The following is a 20532-nucleotide window of genomic DNA, read 5'->3' on the forward strand; positions in this document are numbered from 1 at the left end:
TGGATTACATGGGACTCATGATAAAACACGAGCAAAAAGAGCAATTAAGAGCTCTCTCCTGGGCTTCCCTGGTGGCGCAGTGGTTGAGAATATGCCTGCTAATGCAGGGGACACGGGTTCGAGGCCTGGTCTGGGAAGATCCCACATGCCGCGGAGCAACTAGGCCCGTGAGCCACAACTACTGAGCTTGCGCGTCTGGAGGCTGTGCTCCGCAACAACAGAGGCCGCGATAGTGAGAGGCCCGCGCACCGCAATGAAGAGTGGCCCCCGCCTGCCACAACTGGAGAAAGCCCTCGCACAGAAACGAAGACCCAACACAGTCAAAAATAAATAAATTTATTTATTTATTTAAAAGGAAAAAAAAAAAGAGCTTCCTCCTAGAAGTTATAAAATATTTTATGGAATTTTAATTCCCGGCCCAAATATAACACAGTAACTTTCTTTGCACACCTAGGAAACAACAGAAGAATGTACAGAAAAGTGGTTTGTTGAGGGCCAGGGCATCATTCTTATCCTTTCTTCCCTCGGTTTTTTTTTTTTTTTTTTTTTTGCGGTATGCGGGCCTCTCACTGTTGTGGCCTCTCCCGTTGCGGAGCACAGGCTCCGGACGCGCAGGCCCAGCGGCCATGGCTCACGGGCCCAGCCGCTCCGCGGCATGTGGGATCCTCCCGAACCGGGGCACGAACCCGCGTTCCCTGCATCGGCAGGCGGACTCTCAACCACTGCGCCACCAGGGAAGCCCTTCCCTTGGTTTTTTTTCCCAGGGACAGGATGATAAAGTGTGGACTTTTCTTCCACTCCTTGCTCTGCACTGCACACCAGTGTTCACATGCTTGTCTTTCACGTGTTTGCTTGTTTGATGACCTAAACAAGATGCTAGAAGGGATAGGAGAGGAAGGAGGAGGAAAGGTATTTCTCCAGGTGTTCTGTCTGCCCTGGGTATGCACAGATTAGGCAAAGGGCTTTGGCCATTGAAGCAGACCTGTGAAGCTGAGCCTGTTGAAGCTAAATCTACACCAAAGGCTTGTGATCCTCAGAACCTATGGGTGGAACTCACCACAAAAAGCAGAAGAGGAAAGGGACGTGGAACCCACCTCCCGAACGAGCCAGTGTGTGAGTGAGACGGGACCAGCCCCACTGGCTTCCCTTAGTTCCCCGACCAGGGATCGAACCCGCGCCCCCTGCATTGGAAGCGTGGAGTCTCAACCACTGGACCACCAAGGAAGTCCCCAGAACCTGCATCTTTTATAATGGGCAGTAAACTCATGTGCTTTTTGCTTTAGAGGGAGAAACAATCTCTATCCTCCAAGGCTGTTTGCTGCACATACAAACATATTGAAAACATTTGTCCATAACTAAGGCAATGTCTGCCCACAAACATGCAGAAACATGAGAGACTGTGTAGAACTGTCTCCTTACAAGGATAACACTGAATATATATGTGTGTGTGTGTGTGTGTGTGTGTGTGTGTGTGTGTGTGTGTGTGTATAAATGTGATCAACAGCACTAACATTAAAACTGCCCTTTTTAAAATCCCCGTGTTTGATAGGACTTCCTACCTCTAGAATCCACCAAAACAAGGTGAACCCCAACCAGCAAGGTCATTTAATACACCCTACTTGAAGAGCCTAAAGCCAAAGGCAATATGTATCAGAGATAAATCTGGCCTTATTTATTCAATGGAGCCAATAAAAGCACCAGAAAAACAGATTTCCAGGACCTAATTTGCAGTCGTTCTCATATCAGTACTCTACTGAGATGCCCGTCTGGTGTGCTGTGGTGAGAACATCCACAGCCGAGAGAGGTGGAGAACAATCCAGTCTTACACAAACAATTCATCCCCAGGCAAGCAATACCACAGTGGCATCAGAACCCTTAAGAAGTGAAGCATTTCCAGTCCTTGTGTCTGAGTCGGGGTGGAAGGGCACTCCATGAAGTCTGGATTGTTCTTTCTTGCTCACAGAAGACCCGATTTTCACAGGCAAGTTACAAACACATAGCTAGTTCCATCCCGAATCCCAAAGGTAATGGCACTAGCTCTCAGTAGTAACTCTCCAGGATCCTTTGGGTTGAAATAAATTCAAGGAAGAAGAAAACAGCAATGTGGAAAATGACCGGTCTTCTCTGTGTCCAATTTGAAACTGGCTTTCCCAAAGTTCCAATTACCAAATACACTGAGTTCTTCTGTGTTTTTGGACAGACCACAGACAAGGGGTCCTCCCCACCCACAGTACTTCCCCGCCAAGCCACCTTAAGCCATTTGAGCCATCAAAGGGTCCTGAGGCTAGTGCCCAAAGCAGGAGTGAAAGGAGGGGGATGACAGGGGTGGGAGGAAGCTCCCGCAAAGCGCCTACACTCAGGGAAGGTCCCCGAGAAGCAGAGGGAAACCCCAGCACCTTTGACTCAGAAGCAAAAATGAGGTGGGAGCAGGGGAGTGTCGATCAGCAGTCACATGAACAGGTGGCTCTGGGCCTGGGCGTCTCACCGAGCAACACCCGAGGGGCAGCAAAAAGAACAAGCTCAATCCCAGTGGGCTGGGCGTGGAGCAATGCCCGGAGCAGCACTCAGCCACAGGGCAAACATCTGGCTCCCATTCTGACCGTGGAAAGGGAAAAGCTCATCTCCCAGATGCTCTCCAACCTGCATCTCCAGGTGTGGGCCTAGTGCTTGGCTGGCTATCTCTTGGCTGTGGCCCCTTCTCTGTACCCCTCCATGAAATGGTAGTCATGTCTCAAAAAGGGCTCATGTTCCCAACCATTTAGTCTTCTCGGAAAGAGCCAGATGTAACCACATACTCCCCTACTGTTGACAAACTGATTCCACGCAGCACACAGTCCTTCCTGGGGACTCCAGGTTGTAAATGAAAATCAAATATCTGTGTGTTACAAGAATTGGAAACCACATTACCCTGGGCTGCTCTTTCTCCTAATTTTGTTCTCTCAGGAAACTGATGAAAGGGTGCTCCATGCCAAGCTGCTAAGGCCAAGCCCAGGAGCTTTCTGTTAGGGGAGAAGGCATAAGAGCCCGGAAACAGAGGGACCACAGTACAGAGCCTGGCTGCCCTGCAGCTCGGGAGCCCTTGGTTCTCAGGACTGAGAGAGAACCGGCAGGTGGCCGAGGACCCCTCCGACCACAGAGCCTCCCCACGCGCCCCAGCCAGCTCAGGGGCCCGGCTCACTGTAGATGGAGTTCCCAGCTTTCACTCCTGTGCATGGCAATGAGAGTAACCCCTGTAAGAGGCAGATAAGCCTAATGGTCAAAGGGTTTGAATCTCAGCTCTGTAACTGTGTGACCTCAGGTAAGCTGCTTAACCTTTCTGCGTTGATTTTCTTATCTGTGAAGTGAGGATAATGCAATGCACCTCATGAGATTAATGTCGAGATTTAATGAGATAAGGCAGGTAAGCACTTGGCACAATGATCAAGAAATGGGAACTATTATGATTGTTGTAAATGGACACCACTCCGTAAAGTTTAAACTTAGATTCCCCAGTGTTCCAGCGATCACTGGGCCAGAAGTCAGATACTTTGGAGTCATTTCCCTAGTGCTGTGCTTTAATTCCCTCCAGTAGAAAACACAAGGAGAAATAGATAATGTGCTCACGTCACAGCTGCCACCTGCCGTGACAGCACAAGCAGGATGCCATGTGATCAGACTACACAAGAATGACCCAGTGGCCCAGGGCCGCTCAACCTGGGGACCTTAAAAAATGCCTAAGCTCTGCTCGTACAAATTCTGATTAAGTTGGTCAGGACTGGGGTCTAGGCATCCGCTGTTTTTAAAGCTTCCCAGGTGATTCAAACGTACACTCAGGTCTAAGAATCACTCTCCTAGCTGAGTTGAGTTTGAGTTTTCTTGAAGAATTTTTTATCATATTTATTCAGTTGGCAAACACCAGGGGCTTGATTTATAAGACCCAGTTCTAACCTCAAGGATCCTAGAGTCGAACAGAAGAGATAACAGGGGAATAGCCAGTAGTAATACCGTGGAGACATGCCACGAAGCTGCGCACACACTTAGGAGGGGTCCAATCCAGCTCTCCAGAGAGAGCCTGTTGGTGGAGAGTGTGTTCCAGACCCAGGCGATAGTTTTAGCAAAGCTTTGGAGGAAAAAAATACAGAGAACCTTCCAGACACCCCAAGCTTGTGGCTTGAGCGCTCAGGGGAGTCAGGGGATGCCAGCCCCTGAGCAAGGGCAGGGAGGAAAGGCAGGCAACGTGTGATGTGGGAGCGTCAGAGGCCTTTGGAGGAAAAGTTAATCCTTATTTCCTCTGAAGACCGTAACTTGGGCTGGTCAAGCCTAACAGAAGTCCTGCAAATTCTGATTTTTCTGTACTCACAGGGTGCATGGCTTTTTAACAATAATTGGAATATCTGAGTAATCTGAAATCTTGAGGATTTACACCAGATGGGTAAAAGGGAGTTTTAGTGAAATGCAAGGGGCATGGCCTGAGAGAGGGTTGGACTAGAAGGCAGGCAGGGCCAAGGGCACAGAGTCACTTTCTGTTTCCTTCTCAAGCCGGGGATGTGTCCCGGCCCCTTTGCTTTCACTGCCTGATCTGGAGACACCTCAGGTGAGGTCTAGGATCAAATGACAAAAGACCTGAAAATGAAAAGCTAGATATAGGTGCTTGGTACCCTTGTCTGCAGAGCATCTGACAAAGTGAAATCATCATGTCAATGTTGTTTTTTCCAAGGCAAACACGTAAGCAGAATTGTAAGCAGCTTCATTTATTTGCGTAAATAGCTTGTAAATAAATCATTGGTAAACATTACAAAATTAAATACATTTTCAAAAGCTTGCCAGTGTACATAAAATTCACAAACATAGTTCTTTTAAAAAATAAAATATGTTCAGAGCACCCTTGATAGAAAATGCCTGACCCCTGTCCTCTGACAGGGCCACCTAGAGACACCTTACAGTATGGGGGGTTTCTGTGGGGACCTCCTGGAGGAAAGCAAGAGTTTCTCCTCTGACCTTTGACCCCGCCCACATCCATCTGCATTTTGATCCTTCTCCCAGGAGCTGGTATAGAACTGAGAGGGGCAGGGCAGGCATCCCAGGCTCCGCTCCAAGCAAAGGGATCAGGGTGCACAATTAGGGCCAGAGTCCTCACCACATGCCACTGAGAGAAGCCAGAAATGAAATCTCCACCACACTTCCAAACCAGCAAATGCTCCTGTATCCACTTTCTTGAGAGGAGGTGAGGCTTTCTCCCTTTTACACCTGCTCATCACTCAGCTTACCCCGCCCTGGTCTGATGCTGCCGGGGGAACTGAAGTGACCAGAACTACTTCTAAGGAGGAAGAAACTTAATCTGCTCACTTCCTTATGACCTGCTTTCATGGAGAGAGAATAATACATAGTATTTGGCTGAAAGCAGAGAATGAATTGCTACAGGGCGCTTCCTTGTTCCACTGCAAAACACCACTCAGGTAGCGTGGGCATTTCTCTAGAAATCTGAATAAACATTCAAAGAAAGGGTTCAGAAAACTTGAATAATACCACAAATGAGGCAATAAGTACATAACCTGGCAAAGCATCCGATTAACAAAATGACACAGAGTCCATAAATTAAGCCCTTGACCAACTCCACGTTGTTGTAGTGTAGCTCTTTAAAATAACGGATACACTGAATTCTTTCACTTTGGTGCATAAAGTGAATGTTGTAGGTCTCTAGCACTCACACAAAGAATACCTCGTGGCCTCTTGAAAACACACATGCCGTGACCTCCAATGAAAGGACAACCACAAGTTTATTCCATCAATGTGAAATAAAACTCACATCAATATGTTAACTTAGTTGCCTGAAGATATATACAAGCACGAGAAATTCAACTTCTGAGTCAAATGTACAACTTAAGAAAAACGTCTAAGAAAACCATCATCCCTGTATAGCTAGGTCCTAAACATCTGGTTTCTCCAAGAAGATGTCTGGCCCAGCCCAGCCCTGTGTGTCTTTCTGGTATGTTAATCCCTGATTGGGCTGAAACCAGAGTGGTGATGTCTTCGCTATTAAAATATTACACCAACAAAACCTTTAAAAACAACAACAAAAAAGTAACGTTCTTGAATAAATGTCTAATAGATACCACCCCTCCCTACCCCCAAAAAAGTTGCTCATAAGGACAACTATTCTTTAATAAAAGTCTTCGTGAAGTCGAAATCCCTTCTTGGGTCTCCAGGAGAGCTCCACCTGGTCCGGAATTATACAGTCTTCTTCTGTGGGGGGCTCAGTCTCCTCATGCCTCTTATCCGGGAGAGGAGCTCCTTGATAAATTCCTAAGAGATCAGAAGAAGTTATTATGAGGGGGTCACACTATTAACATTTGGGTTTAACATCTCCTTGAAGTCTTTGATGTCAACTGCAGTTAACGGTTGATGAGCTTAGTTGGGTGTGTTAACTCAACTGGTACAATATAGGACATTTTAAAACAAATGCAGATGCTTAACCTTCACACCATCCTGCTTTCTCACTGTTGTACGCTTTAGAGAGAAAACCAAGCTGCCTTTACTCACTGACATTAACCACTTGGCCCCTGAAGGCCTATGTGGTTTAGATCAATTCCTCCCAACCTTTACTAAATCTTTCATCCGTGCATACAAATCACCTGGGGAGCATGTAGACTCTGAATGAGTAGGTCTGGTTGGGGCTGAAGATTTTGCATTTCCAACTGGCTGCCAAGTGATGCCAGCGTTAGTCTCTGGACCACACCTGAAATAGCAAGGCTAGACCAGTGGTCTTCAAATTTGAGTGCACATCAGAATCACCGGTTGGGGGGGACCTTAGTATATAAACCAAAGAGTGCTGGGCCCACTCCCAGAGTTACTGACTCAGTAGGTCTGGGGTGCGGCCTGAGAATTTGCATTTCTAACTAGCTCCCAGGTGACACCTATGCTTCTGGTCTCAGAATATTACTGAGAACCACTGGTCTAGATCACAGTAAGAGTCTCTTGACTTTATTTGACTACAAATCACAGTTTGAAAAGAAAAACAGACACGTTTACATTTACAACCCAGTACGTACAAAAACATACCTGAAGTAAGAATTTAAAGAATGAATACTTACTATATGCCATGCACCCTATCGTTCCTATTCTGTTCTAATTTCATTTAAAAGGTAATGCTGGGGGGGACCCACTAAAATGATGTCGTGACTATTCATGGATGAAAACCCAAAGATTAAATAAAGGACAACCTAGAATGCTTCCCACTTTAAACCCTCAGCAATCTTTCATTGTTGCCTCATGTATTAAAGTTTTTGCCTACCAAATGTCACATTTATTAGATAACAATTACTTTGTCCTCCTTTTTTATATTTGTTGAAGCAAAGCTGACAGCCAGTCAGACTTTCTGATCAGCAAAGGACAGCCAGTGCACAACGGAACTGTGCACAGTAGGGGCATCCCAGAGCAAAAACACTAAGGAGACTTCCTCTCCTTCTCGGCCTCTGAAAAACAGCTCTCAGACAATCTCGCCTACCAATTACAGCCCCTAGTCATAGCACCCAGACTAAATGATCCCTGCGCTTCTCTCCAGCTTTAAAACACAATATGCTTAAATAGTTAGTATTTTTATTAGCCACCACGATTTCTTTTTTTAAAAATCTTTTTGCTATTATAAAAATAACATGTGCTTTTTCTAGAAAACCTAGAAAATACAAACCAGCAACAATTACTCTGCAGAATGAACCACTACTAACATATTTTCTTCTATGGAAATTATTTTTACCTAATTAAGATCATACTGTATAAATATATCTTTTTTTCACTTAGCATTATGTCAAGGCTTTTTCCCACAACATTAGTCTTTTTAAAAATTAATTTTAATGGTTATACGGTCCTTTATTATATGGACGTTCTACAGTCTGCTTAATTCCTCCATCACTGGATATTTGGTTGGTTCCTGGCTTTTCAAAATTATAAATAATGCCACAGTTAACATCTTTGTGTATAAATCTCTCTCTGCAATTTGGATTATTCCCTTTGGAGAGCTAACCAGTAGTAGGTCAAAGGACATAAACATTTTAATCACCACTGTTTCTGAACTTGGACACAATGGAATACACGGGAGGTGAAATGACACCCTATTTTAGTTTTCTGAACACTACTTTTATCTAATTTAAGAACTTTCTAGGATGAAATAATGTCAAATTTCCCCACTTATATTTTCCCCACTAATATTCAATGTTCATTTTGTAAAGTTAAATGCATTTCCTGTTGCCCCCTTTACCATGTGGTTTAAACAATACATAGGATACTGAGCATACAGTTTTAATTTCATTGTTTTTGCGATCTGTTACTCAAATGACTACTGTGAAAATTTCAGCACTGGAGTGTAGTTTTCCTTTCCTTTTTTTTTTTTTTTTTTTTGAAGCAAAGGTCAAAATCACAAACCTTATCATTTATCTTAACTCTGGTCATATTTCTGCACTATTTTAATAACATATTTTTCATAAAGACCATTATAAAAATAAAGACTAAAATCACATATGGAATAATGTACCCTAAACTACAGACCTTTCTTCTTCAAGAGAAAAGCGATTTGGTAATCTAAATCAAATTCAAATTTTCTCCAAAAATGGGTCATGCTGTACATAAATTCAGTGATTAAAAAGTTTAAATAATGCAGCTTATATTTATGATATATTGACATTAATGAAACACTCTAATTTTAAGTTTTATATTAATGCAATTTATATGTCTAGAACTGAATATAACTGTATTGTACATATTTTAAAGCACTCCATAAATTTGCATAATGAGATGCTCAGCTAAGTTAAACAATAGCAAGACCAATATTGATTCTTCAGAGAGAAACTGGACAACACCGGTTGCACAGAAGGAGTCTGTTGATCACAGATGATTCTCAAAGAAGATTCAAGGATCTCCAATCAAAAATACTGACTGATGGGTCTTGGCTTATATTACTCAAAAAGACTTCATATACGTAACAACACATCTCCTTCACTTCCAAAACAGATCACTTGGACTTGGGCTGGGGACACTAATTTAGTCAAAGAAGGACTGCCCCTCTGAAGAAATGACTTCTGAGTTGAAACTTGAATTAATAAAGAGAGCCAGCTTGAAGAAGATCTGGGGTCTGGGTCATGGCACGTGTGCAGTCATTGCAGAGAAGCAGGCAAGGAAGTGGGTGTTCCTGGTGCAGAAAGGCCAGGTGAGCATGATGGGCGCCACGCTGGAGGTGCGAGGGTTAGCTCACCAGGGCCTTGTAGGCCACAGTAAGGCCACGAGGGAGTCTCCTCGGTGTAATGGAAGACCACTAGAGGCTTTAAGTAGAGAAGCAACATCGTCTGGTTTAGGGTTTTAAAAGACCCCTTTGGCTGCTATGTGGAGAATGAGTTTTATGAAGACAAGAGTGAAAGAGAGATCAGTTTGGAGCTGTTGCAATGGTCCAGGCAAGGGATGCCAGTGGCTTAGAGTAAGTCCATGGAAGCCAAAGTGGAAATAAATGGGTAGATCTGAGATCCATTTCAGAGGCAGAGCCTAGACCTTGCTGCTGGACTGAAAGTGGGAGTAGGTGCAGGGAACAGGAACAGGAACAAAGGAAATTAAGGTCACGGATCCTTAGCAGAACACTGGCGGAAGGGTGGTGATGATTACTGAGATGGGGGATAACTGGAGGAAAAAAACAACAAGTTTACAGACTTGAGTTGCCTAGTAGGTACCTGAGGGTAAATGTCAAGAAGTCAGATAAATGTAACTTCAGGTCTCAGCTCATGGCTGAAGACATAAATAGGGGCATCACCAGCATCTAGATCAGTGGCTTTCACCTAAAAACAAAAACAAACAAAAAACCCTAAAAATCTCTATGTGATCTATCCATGGTTATAGCAACCTAGTACACAGAGATGCAAGAAGGAAACAAGTTTTATGTAAAAACATAACTCTTACTACATGTAAGATATTTTCTATCCTATTTCATATTTTGAAAAAAATACAGGTCAAGACCACTTAATGGTTACCACCCACAGTTTGTAAACACAACGATCTAGACCCAGGCTATTCAATACAGCAGCCCCTAACCACATGTGGCTATTTCGATTTAAACTAATTAAAATAAATAAAAATTAAAATTCACTTCCTTGGTCACAGTAGCCACATTTCAAGTACTGGATAACCATATACATCTAGTGGCTACCACATTGGACAATACAGATATAGGATTTTTCCATCATCTCGGAAAATTCTATCGAACAGCACAAGATGACAATACTTGGGATCACAAAACCAGCTGAGAAAACTTTAGAGGAAAGTGTACATAGAGAGGAAGAAAAGGCCAAAACCAAGGCCAGAGGCCCTCTAACAAGTGAGATCTGGCAAAAGAGTTGGAGCCAGCAAAGGACACCAGAAAAAGAAGAACCAATGACATAGGGGAGAACTCAAGAAACTGTGCTGTTTTACTTTATTTTTAAAATGTTTAAAATTTTGTTTAAATTGAAGTATAGTTGATTTACAATATTGTGAAGAAAGTGTGCGGTTAAAGCCAACAGAAGGAATTGCTGATGAGAGGTTGAATCAGTCAAAGACAGAGCTATTGGATTAGGCAAGAAAGGGGCCACTGTGTCCTGGAGGAGAGAAGTTTTAGTAGAATGGTTGGGATAGAAGCTCTCAGGATTCCAGGGACTTTTCTGTAAACAGCTTTATTAAAATATAATTGTTATGCCATAAATTAGAGACATATTTAAAGTATAAAATTACTATGAGTGAAGCTTCCCTGGTGGCGCAGTGGTTGGGAGTCCGCCTGCCGATGCAGGGGACACGGGTTCGTGCCCCGGTCCGGGAAGATCCCACATGCCATGGAGCGGCTGGGCCCGTGAGCCATGGCCGCTGAGCCTGTGCGTCCGGAGCCTGTGCTCCGCAACGGGAGAGGCCGCAACAGTGAGAGGCCCACAGCAAAAAAAAAAAAAAAAAAAAAAATTACTATGAGCATACCATCTGTACAGTGAACATAATGGACCTATCCAATACCTCCAGCAGTTTCTTCATTTCCCTTGGCAATCCTTCCCTCCTCCCCCTATTCCTCCTACCCCAGGAAAACACTGATCTGTTTTCTGTCACTGTAGATGAGTTTGCATTTTTCTTGAGTTTTCTATAAACTGAATTGTAACACTATATACTTTTTAGTCTGGCTTCTTTAGCTCAGCAAAATTGTTTTGAGGATCAGTGATACTGTTGCATGTATTAATAGTTCATTTCTTTTTTACTGCCAAGTGGCATGCCACTTTAGAGAAGTATCACAATTTGTTTACCCATTCACCTGTTGATGGAAATTTGAGTTACTCCCAGTTTGGGGCTATTACAGATAAAGTTGCTAAAACATCATGTACAAGTCTTTGTATGAGATATGCTTCCATTTATTTTGGGTAAATACCTAGGAGTGGAATGGCTGGGTCATTGATCTATTTATGTGTCTGTCCTTACACCAATACCACAGTCTTGATAAGTATAGATTTTTACAAGAAGTCCTAAAATCAGGTAATGTTAATCAGCCAAATTTATTAATCTTTTTCAAAACTATTCTAGGTCCTTTAAATTTCCTTAATAATTTTAGAATTATTTAGCTTGTAAATGCCTACCAATAAAAACCTGCAGGGTTCTCACTGAGACTGCATTAAATCTATAGATCAGTTTGGAGAGAACTGACATCTTAACAATAATGAATCCTCTCACCCATGAAAATGGTATATCTCTACACCCATCTAAGTCTGGTTTAAGCAACATTTTGTGGTTTTCAGTGTACAAATATTACACATCTCCTGTCAGATTTATTCCTAAGTATTCAATATTTAATATTTATGTTATTGTGACTGGTATCCATTTATTTCAATTTTACATTGTTTGCTGCTAGTATATAGAAATACAATAGATTTTAAAATATTTATCTTGTATCTTGCAAGCTTGCTGAACTCACTTATTAGTTCTAGTAACTTTTTTGTACACTCTATTGGATTTTCTACATAGACAATCATGTTGTCTGTGAATAAAGACAGCCTAAGTGAGTATCAGCAGAAGAGAGGATAAGTGTATTATAGTATATTAATACATAAGAATGTTATTGCTTTTTTCAGGAAAGACTGTTGCCCTGCATTTGCAGTACTTGCATTCTCCTGGGATTCCAAAAAACTTGATTTGGGGAGAGAAGAGAAGCCTCGCCTAACTTCTTTGCAGTTAACACTTAATGCTTTGGGGTCCTTTACTTGGCAAGGAGAGTTGGTAAAGTGAGTAATACACTATTTTTGGAAGATAAGCCTGGACAGTTTGAAAATGTTAAGTTTGGGTACAATTATTTAACCTTGGAACTGCACCTTAAAAGACAGCAGAGTAACAGAATGTTCTGTTGCCCAGGTGCTCACTGAAATTTTTTTTTTTTTTTTTTTTTTTTTTTTTTTTTTGCGGTATGCGGGCCTCTCACTGTTGCGGCCTCTCCCGCTGCGGAGCACAGGCTCCGGATGCGCAGACTCAGCGGCCATGGCTCACGGGCCCAGCCGCTCCGCGGCACATGGGATCTTCCCGGACCGGGGCACGAACCCGCGTCCCCTGCATCGGCAGGAGAACTCTCAACCACTGCGCCACCAGGGAAGCCCGCCCACTGAAATTTATAAGGAATTCCAGAAGACACTTGAGTGTGGGCAGGTCTGCTAAGACAGTATAGTCTCAGGGCCTGGGAGGCCCGGCGACCCTTTCAGGTTTCCTATGAGGTGAAGACTTGTCATAATGACACTAAGATATTGGCCTTTTTTACCATTCTCAAACAAACAGAGGACTTTCTAACGAGTGGAAAGCAGATGCCCATGAGAATCTAGACGTCTTACTAAAGAGATCCATGGCGGTTTCTAATGTATTCATGAATTATAATAAAGATGACTATACACACTTTTAAAAATGTTACTGCAGAGGAATGCAATAAAAATGAATAAACTAGAGCCTCCTGTATCAACATGGACAAATCTCACAAATCTTATGCTGGGCACAATAAGCAGGCTGAAGGAGAAAACTTGCAAAGTATCATTTATATAGTTAAAAAGCATGCAAGATAATTCACGTGCACACTTGTCACTCCTACTTGGTTGCAAGGATCCAACTCCTCTTTGTTTTCCTAGCGTGGAGCTTAATACACAGGAGGTGCTCAGCAAAGGTTTGCAAAGTAAAGAAATGTGTGTATGAAGCAATTAATTCATACAGCTGAGGCATTAAAGTGAAGTAGCAGAGAGAGGCAACCCGAGAATCTTTGTATATCAATGGGGGAGGGTGGAATTGTACAAAGTATCAACTGGCTCCAGCTACCATGGAGGAAGGTTCTAGAGGTTCTCCTTTCAGCCCTGGAACATTAGGTCACCTGGGGGAGTTAGGGAAAAGGAAAAGCACTTGGAGAAGAGCGGAGCCTAGGATGCTGGGGGTGGAGGGGTCAGGGAGGCATGTGCGCGCGCACACACCTACAGAAGAGATCAAAGAAGCAACAGAAAGAAAAGGAACATTTCCAGTGACCCTGGAAACCTGACTTTATATGACATGCAGCCACCTGATTTACGGAGAGACTCCTAAGAGAGAGAAGCCAAAGTACACTTCTGAAGGGAGCTGGCAGTATCATGAGCACACAAGGTCCCTCCTCGCTCTGGAGTTTTGGCCGTGTGGCGCTGGCATAGGGCATGGCCTCGCAGTGGCCACACTCTGTCTGAGCTCTTGTCCTGGATCCCTCCTGGGTCCCGTGGCTTTCAGCTGCCACCGCCTCCTGCCTGCTGGGGTCTGCGCCAGCGGCGGCAGATGGATGAGCATTTGTAATTAACACCATAGGCAGGCGTCTGGGACCTTCGCTAGTCGCTCACAGTGAAGTGATTCATCTGTTACACTCAGTGATGCCACTGCTCTGCTTTAAGGAAGGTGGGTCCAACGGAAAGGGGGAAAAGGAGAAACCAGGGTATCACTGCAAGTCGCTGCTCTGTGCATGATTAAACTGCACTCATGTTCTTTCAAGCATTTCAAGTCATTGGAAAAGATAAACAAGATAAATGGATATTACGCAGTAGCCCTTTGATTCGAAGTATTTCCTGACAAAAGGACTTTCCAAAGAAATGCTTAAAACCGCAGCTCGGTGAATGGTGCCACCAACCACAGTGATTGTGTAGATCCTGCAAGCTCCGAATATCGGCACCTAGCAGAACGCTGGATGCTCTACCTACCTGCCAGAAAAACACCACCCACCCCTTACACGGAGTACCGACTGGGTGAAGAGAAACAGCAGGGGAGGGTTCTGAAGGCTGGGATGCAGGGGGGTCAGCAGCTTCCCCGTGTACTGCCTCCTCTTTGTCACCCCTATCCATGCATTAGTCATTTCCTAAAAATGCACATTCACAGCTGGCCCTGAGCCTCACTGTCAAACGACCGCAAATTAAGTCACTTCGCGCCCGTTCTACATAGCTACCCGACGCTTCTTCCCAAAAGCTTGACATTCAACAGATGACGTGGGAATCAGGCAAGCAGTGATCGGGTGGAGAACGAAGAATTTCTTTTTTTTCAAATTGAGATGTAGTTGACATATAGCATTATACTATTTTCAGGAGTACAACGCGATGATTCAACATATGTATATACTGCGAAATAACCATGACGGTAACTCTAGTTAACATCTATCACCACAAAGAGTTACAATTTTTTTCTTACGATGAACACTTTTTTTTTTTTTTTTTTGTGGTATGCGGGCCTCTCACCGTTGTGGCCTCTCCCGTTGCGGAGCACAGGCTCCGGACGCGCAGGCCCAGCGGCCATGGCTCACGGGCCCAGGCGCTCCGCGGCATGTGGGATCTTCCCGGACCGGGGCACGAACCCGCGTCCCCTGCATCAACAGGAGGACTCTCAACCACTGCGCCACCAGGGAAGCCCACGATGAACACTTTTAAGATCTACTCTCTTACCAGCTTTCAAACATACAATACAGTATTGTGAACTAGAGTCACCAGGCTCTAGAAGAATTTCTAGATCCAACAAAGATTAGATACGTGAGAACAATGAAAGGGTAGTTAGTACGTACCTCTTTTCAAACGTGATGGCGACACGTGAAAACTGTTCCAAATGGCAAAATGTTCTCACCCGGAGAACAGGCCAAGCATTTAAAAATCACACCGTTAACTTTCATTGGCTTGAATATCGGGGTCCCACAGGAGGACAAAGGGGCACGCAGTGAATCAGCCCTGATGAACACAGCTTCGGGGCGACCCCATCCCTGTGTGATGCTGGGATTTGCTCCCCGCAGCCACTGGCATTATTCAGCACCACAGGTACCCTCGTCACTGAAATACTTCACTTCCCCTGCTTTTTGGGGGCGAAGGGAGAGGGTTTATCTTTAGAGAGGTTCGTTTGCTGACAGGGCACACCAGAACTCATCCTGTTTTTCATTATCTGAAAAGAGGTTTATGAATCTGCTTTGGGTGAGGGTTTGTGCCTGCTGTGCTTATAATGACTTCTGCCAACATGAATTCCTGAAGGTCTTACCTGTATCCTGGTTCCCCCGCCTTCAACTTCAAACCACTGACACTTTTCTATTTATTTTCTTGACTACCCACTATTAAAGATTCATTTGTTCTGGTGGTGAGAGCAGCCCCATTAATCTATTTTAGAGATTCAGACCACTGCTTTTAGATTAATTTATTTTGTATCCAAATTCTAACCTTGGTTTATATGCAGCAGAACAGTTCATTTGCCCTCACCAGATTCAACCTTACTGGCATTTAATTCTTCCTTCACTTACTAATGGGTTTCTCACAATCCGTACACTTGCAATTCCCTCAACATAAGGTCCGCATAAGTAATCCAACCACAGTAAATAATCAATGGAGCAAATTCAGCAAAATTATAATCTCCCACTTTATAATCACTAAAGAAACTACTTTCATCATGGGTCCCATTATCAATGAAGAACAATATTATTTACTACAAATACTTGAATCTTGTCTAAATGAAAGAAACCCATGTCTAAACTGTTTGAGACTTGCTTCTTTGATTGTGACTCCCTTTGCTAAAGATATAGAAATCCAAAAGTCATGTGTCAAATTGGCTTTAACACATATTTTTTCTTCTGTCCATTTAAGTCTAAACACAAAAGAATGTAAAGCTCTTTTTAATATAGGGTTGATCAGCTTTTAAAACATGATCATTCATTCTGAATTTAATGGAAAAAGAAAAGGCCATAAAATCACAATCAATCACTGGAAAATGCCAACCATTTAAAGGTCCACTGCCCTTCAAAGCCTGTACCTCCTCCACCAAGTCTTTTATAAAATAACAATCATTAATTTCTTGGGGGGGAGAGGTCAGAGGGGGGAAGCCTCCAAAAAGGCAAGATGCATGTGGTTCTTCCTATAATGGCATCTCTTTCTTCTTTCCTAATGTTTTATTGCAATTACTGTTGTCATCATCATTATCATTATTCTCATGGTCATCCTGCTTCTAAGAGTGTAGTAAAGAATTTAACCTTGCCCAAAAGGAGGTCTGGTCTTTGCCCTAGAATCCCAGGTGGCAAGCTCTAAATCCTTGGAATGCCTCCCTGATAAAAGTGCCTTTGTTTACCCGGGGACCTTGGGCCATGCAAGAGAGTCTAACAGTGTGATTTCCGTGGTGGGGACACTTCAGGTCATGTGGTATCAGCTCTATATCCCCAGGGTCTGGAGACTGAGGTTAGCTACATGCACCGTCAACCATGTCTACGTGACCAGGTCCCAGTAAAAACACTGGACCCCCAGGCTCAGGTGAGCTTCCCTCATTGGCTACTCTGTGCATAACACACACATCACAGCTGAGGGAATCAACACTGTCCATGACACCACTGGGAGAGAACAGCCTGAGGCTCTGCATTTGAATTTCCTGGATTCTGTCCCACATATCTCTCCCCTTGGCTGATTTTAATCTGTAGCCTTTCACTGTAATAAAACTTAACTGTGAGTATGACAACTTTAAGTGAGTTCTGTGGGTCCTTCTAGCAAATAGTCAAACATGAGTATGGTCTTGGGGACCTTGGAGCTTGCATGCAATTGGTGTCAGAAGTGAGGATGGTCTTGTGGACCATTCCCTAACACTGCAGAGTGCTGAATAAGACCAGGAAATAAATGTGGAGTTTTGCTCCATGATTACATGTCTTTGGCAAGCTTTCCTAATATTTCAGGGTTGATTTTTCCTCATTAAAGATAATCATAATCAGATTTATAAATACTCCAAAGTCCAAAGTAGAGCTTGTGCTCACCTAGTAAGAATTAAGAGAAAGGCAGTGAGAAGTAGACAGAGCACAGGATGTCGACTCAAAATGTGTCCAAATGGCAGCTCCAGCACATCCTGGCTCTTCTTCCCTGGTCAGAGGAGGCCTAATGAACGTGTGTGAGCAACTGACATACTGGGACTAAAATCCTTTGGGCCATAGGTAAAGCTTCCCATGTTTCTGGCTAATAAATCCCAACTCTTTATTATTTACCTGTCTAATTACACTAAGACATAATTAGGCTCTCATCACCAATAGCTCCACCCATTAGAATATCATTCTCATTGAGTTGGGTCTTTCTTTGCAATTTCCCAATTCTCACTTTTCAGAAACATCGTTCTGAAGGTGACAGCTTTCAAAGGGTAGATTTCAACTCATTAATCTCACATTTAAGTTCTGTTGCTCATCCCAGCCCAAAACTTCAGTCGTTTTTTGAGGAAACCCCGTGAGAGGCCAGATGAAAAGATTTCCCTGCATGTAGCCCGCCTCTTCTGCTTTTTCTAGCAAAGTACAGATCCCCTAAAATCACTCTCCATTAAGCAACTGGTTCCTAACTTAGAGAACCATGGGATAAGCTGACACCCTGGCATTTCTGTCCTTTTATTCCTATTTTAATATTCTTTGAGCATTGACATTCTCACCATAGTTGGCTGTGTCCTTCTAAGAGATTGTTTCTAACAATCACATACTCACTACCCTAAGTCCTTAGATTACTTACGGGCACACAGGTTTCAATAAACATTTGTTGAGCAAATGAATAAAGAGAACATAGCAAAATGCCAAGCCATGCCTCCTCCAGTCACTGACCCAGCCTCTCCCAGTTTATATTTTCTCTCTGCTGCAGTCAGCTCAGTGATCAGGGGCTGGGAGTACTTCCATGTACACATAAACTGAACAATGTTTTAAACGACAGGTTAAGATGTTAAATGGATAGAGGACTGATGTGAGTAGGATGAGCTGACAGTGGCCGTCACCAAAGCCCGTCAGAAAAGTAAGATGCAGTCACTGTGACACCAAAGCAAAGAAGGAGAACCTGCCTTCCTACCACCAACACAGGACGAACAACAGAGCAGGCCAGCCTTTTTGAAAGCTCTGGTCAATTCCTATGCGCAAACAATAATTAGCCGTCCTTCTTCTGTACCGTCACATGGCATGACATTTCCATGACCCAGCTGACTACTGGGATGCAAAGGTGCCTTTCACCACCTACCCACAGGCTGAGTCATCCTGACTGAACCTCTGATGCATATCAGTTTACAGGCTTTGATCGCTAAGATGATAGGTAGTACCTCCACCTCCATATAACAGAAAGGAAATAAATCAGAAAGAAAACTCTGATGTTTACCAGAGAGCAACGGCACAACCACCTTTAACTATAAAAAGAGGTTTCTAGAAGTCCACAGAGAGAACTGGCAATTCCCTTAACAGGTGGTAAGAGAGGTGCCCTCAAGCCCATACTAAGTGCATTTTTCTGTCCACCATCCCAGTACAATGGAAGCGCTCCTCTGTGATCCTGAGATTTGAAAACCATGCAAAGTAAGAGTGAGAAATAAGAAAAGAAGCTCCTCTCTAGCCTGGCTAGCTGGCCTCGACATCCTTCTCCCTGATTTCTACAAGGTCCACTAGGATCCTTCAAATCCAAGTAATAACCAGAACAAAATTACTCCTTTTCTTCATGCGTTATCTAGAAACATCTTTCTTCTACCTTTAAGTCAGCTCTATTTTAATATCAACTACATCAGAAATGGCATTTGCTCAAGGGGAAAAAATGAAAACACCATTCTTACTAGTTAACCACTAATCTGTTAGTGTGGTGACCACAATTATAGTGCTGTGTTTTCTAAAGGGTCTAAGTCAGGAAAGGTTTAAATGTCAAGGGTCCACAGTTTGGAATATGAATCAAAATGGGGACACGTGAGTCCCTTTCTTATTAGCCAGGGACCCACACAGGATGAAACCATGGAGCCAAAGTCTGTGACAGAAAGTGACACTGCAAAACAATATCACTTCTGTGAAATCAGCAGCTTCTTTAAAGTCGGCTCTTCAAAATGGATATCATGATCAGTGAATTTGGGCATTTTGCGTATTTAATATGTAATGGAGTAGCACTGCCTTATATGGAACCAGATTCAACTAGCATGTGTCAAGCCCCATGTTATTTGCTTTCCTATGTACCCTGACTTCTCCACTTATTTGCTGTGTCACCTGAGGCAAATTATGCAGCCTTCTGTGTCTCACCTTGTCTAGCTGATGATCATAGTGCCAACCTCACAGCTCTGTTGCGAAGGTGAAATGAATTAATACATGTGATTAGGTCAGTGCCTGGCATGTGCTCAGTAATGACTGAGCTGTTATTATCATTGTTTTTGTTGATATCACTAAGAGAATTATCATTGCAAACAGCCCTTACTAAAACCCAGGGAGGTGGTTAGGATTACCTCCATTTTTATAAAGGAGGAAATGGAGGCTCGGAGAGGTTGAGAAAACTGCTTAAAGTCACACACACGTTTGGTGCCGGTGCCGGTGTAAGACTCTTGATTCAAAGCCCAGCCTTCTTTCCACCCCTCACTCCCCACCCCAGCCTCTGCAATGAGACTATAAATAGACGTGTCTGATTCAGCAAAGATGGCTTCCTTACATTTCTAACTTCCAAGTGGCATAATAACTGTATGTAAAATGCTTTTGATCAAAAAAATAGCACCTCCAGAGAAGACGACTTGAAAAAGAACATCATTAATTTGTTAGGCATTTAGCTGAGATAAGACAAAGTCCTTTAATGTCCTAAAGGTCTTGCCGAGTCAAGCAGCTTAGGAAGACTGGCAGGATGGAAAGAAAGAGCACAAGATCAGGTGTCAGAAACTCGGGGATGAGTCCTGGCCTCTCTGCTCACTGCTATGAGGTCTTAGACAAGGTACGCAAGTTCTCTACTTCAAGTGATGGTTGTGAGGATTAAATAAGATAATGCTTGTTCCCGCAATCTGAACTCTAGAGCTCTGGGGAAACACAAGCTAGTATGTTTATCATCACAATCCGGGGGCCAGTAAAATCTGTTTCTTATGCACCTAAGCTCAAGGGCAAAACTACCCAAACTTCTCTGAAATGATTCTTTAATAGATCAATGAGCTTGACTGAAATTCCCCAGCATTTGACACCATTTCCATTCCTAGAAACCATGAGCTAAACAAGGAACAAGAGAGGCTCATTCGTAAATTCCAGCGCTTTTTTCTTCTTTCTTCCTTTGGAACTCTGAGAGCATTCAAATACCA

The 20532-nt window shown here is 43.4% G+C and overlaps 1 protein-coding gene across 1 annotated transcript in view; it reads right to left on the reverse strand.

The window, feature by feature from the left end:
• Positions 1-6188: 6188 nt before the first annotated feature.
• The window catches only part of PPP1R14C (protein phosphatase 1 regulatory inhibitor subunit 14C), a gene marked incomplete at its 5' end in the record, with an annotated part of 82272 nt that continues 67928 nt past the window's right edge, over positions 6189-20532 (reverse strand). The window contains one exon of the mRNA XM_082633459.1: positions 6189-6282. Coding sequence (XP_082489585.1) covers positions 6208-6282 — 75 coding nt within the window. The 3' untranslated portion in view covers positions 6189-6207. The remainder of the gene's footprint in view (positions 6283-20532) is intronic.

Source organism: Mesoplodon mirus, assembly GCF_964341445.2.
Source record: "Mesoplodon mirus genome assembly, chromosome: 10".
Classification (NCBI taxonomy): domain Eukaryota; kingdom Metazoa; phylum Chordata; class Mammalia; order Artiodactyla; family Ziphiidae; genus Mesoplodon; species Mesoplodon mirus.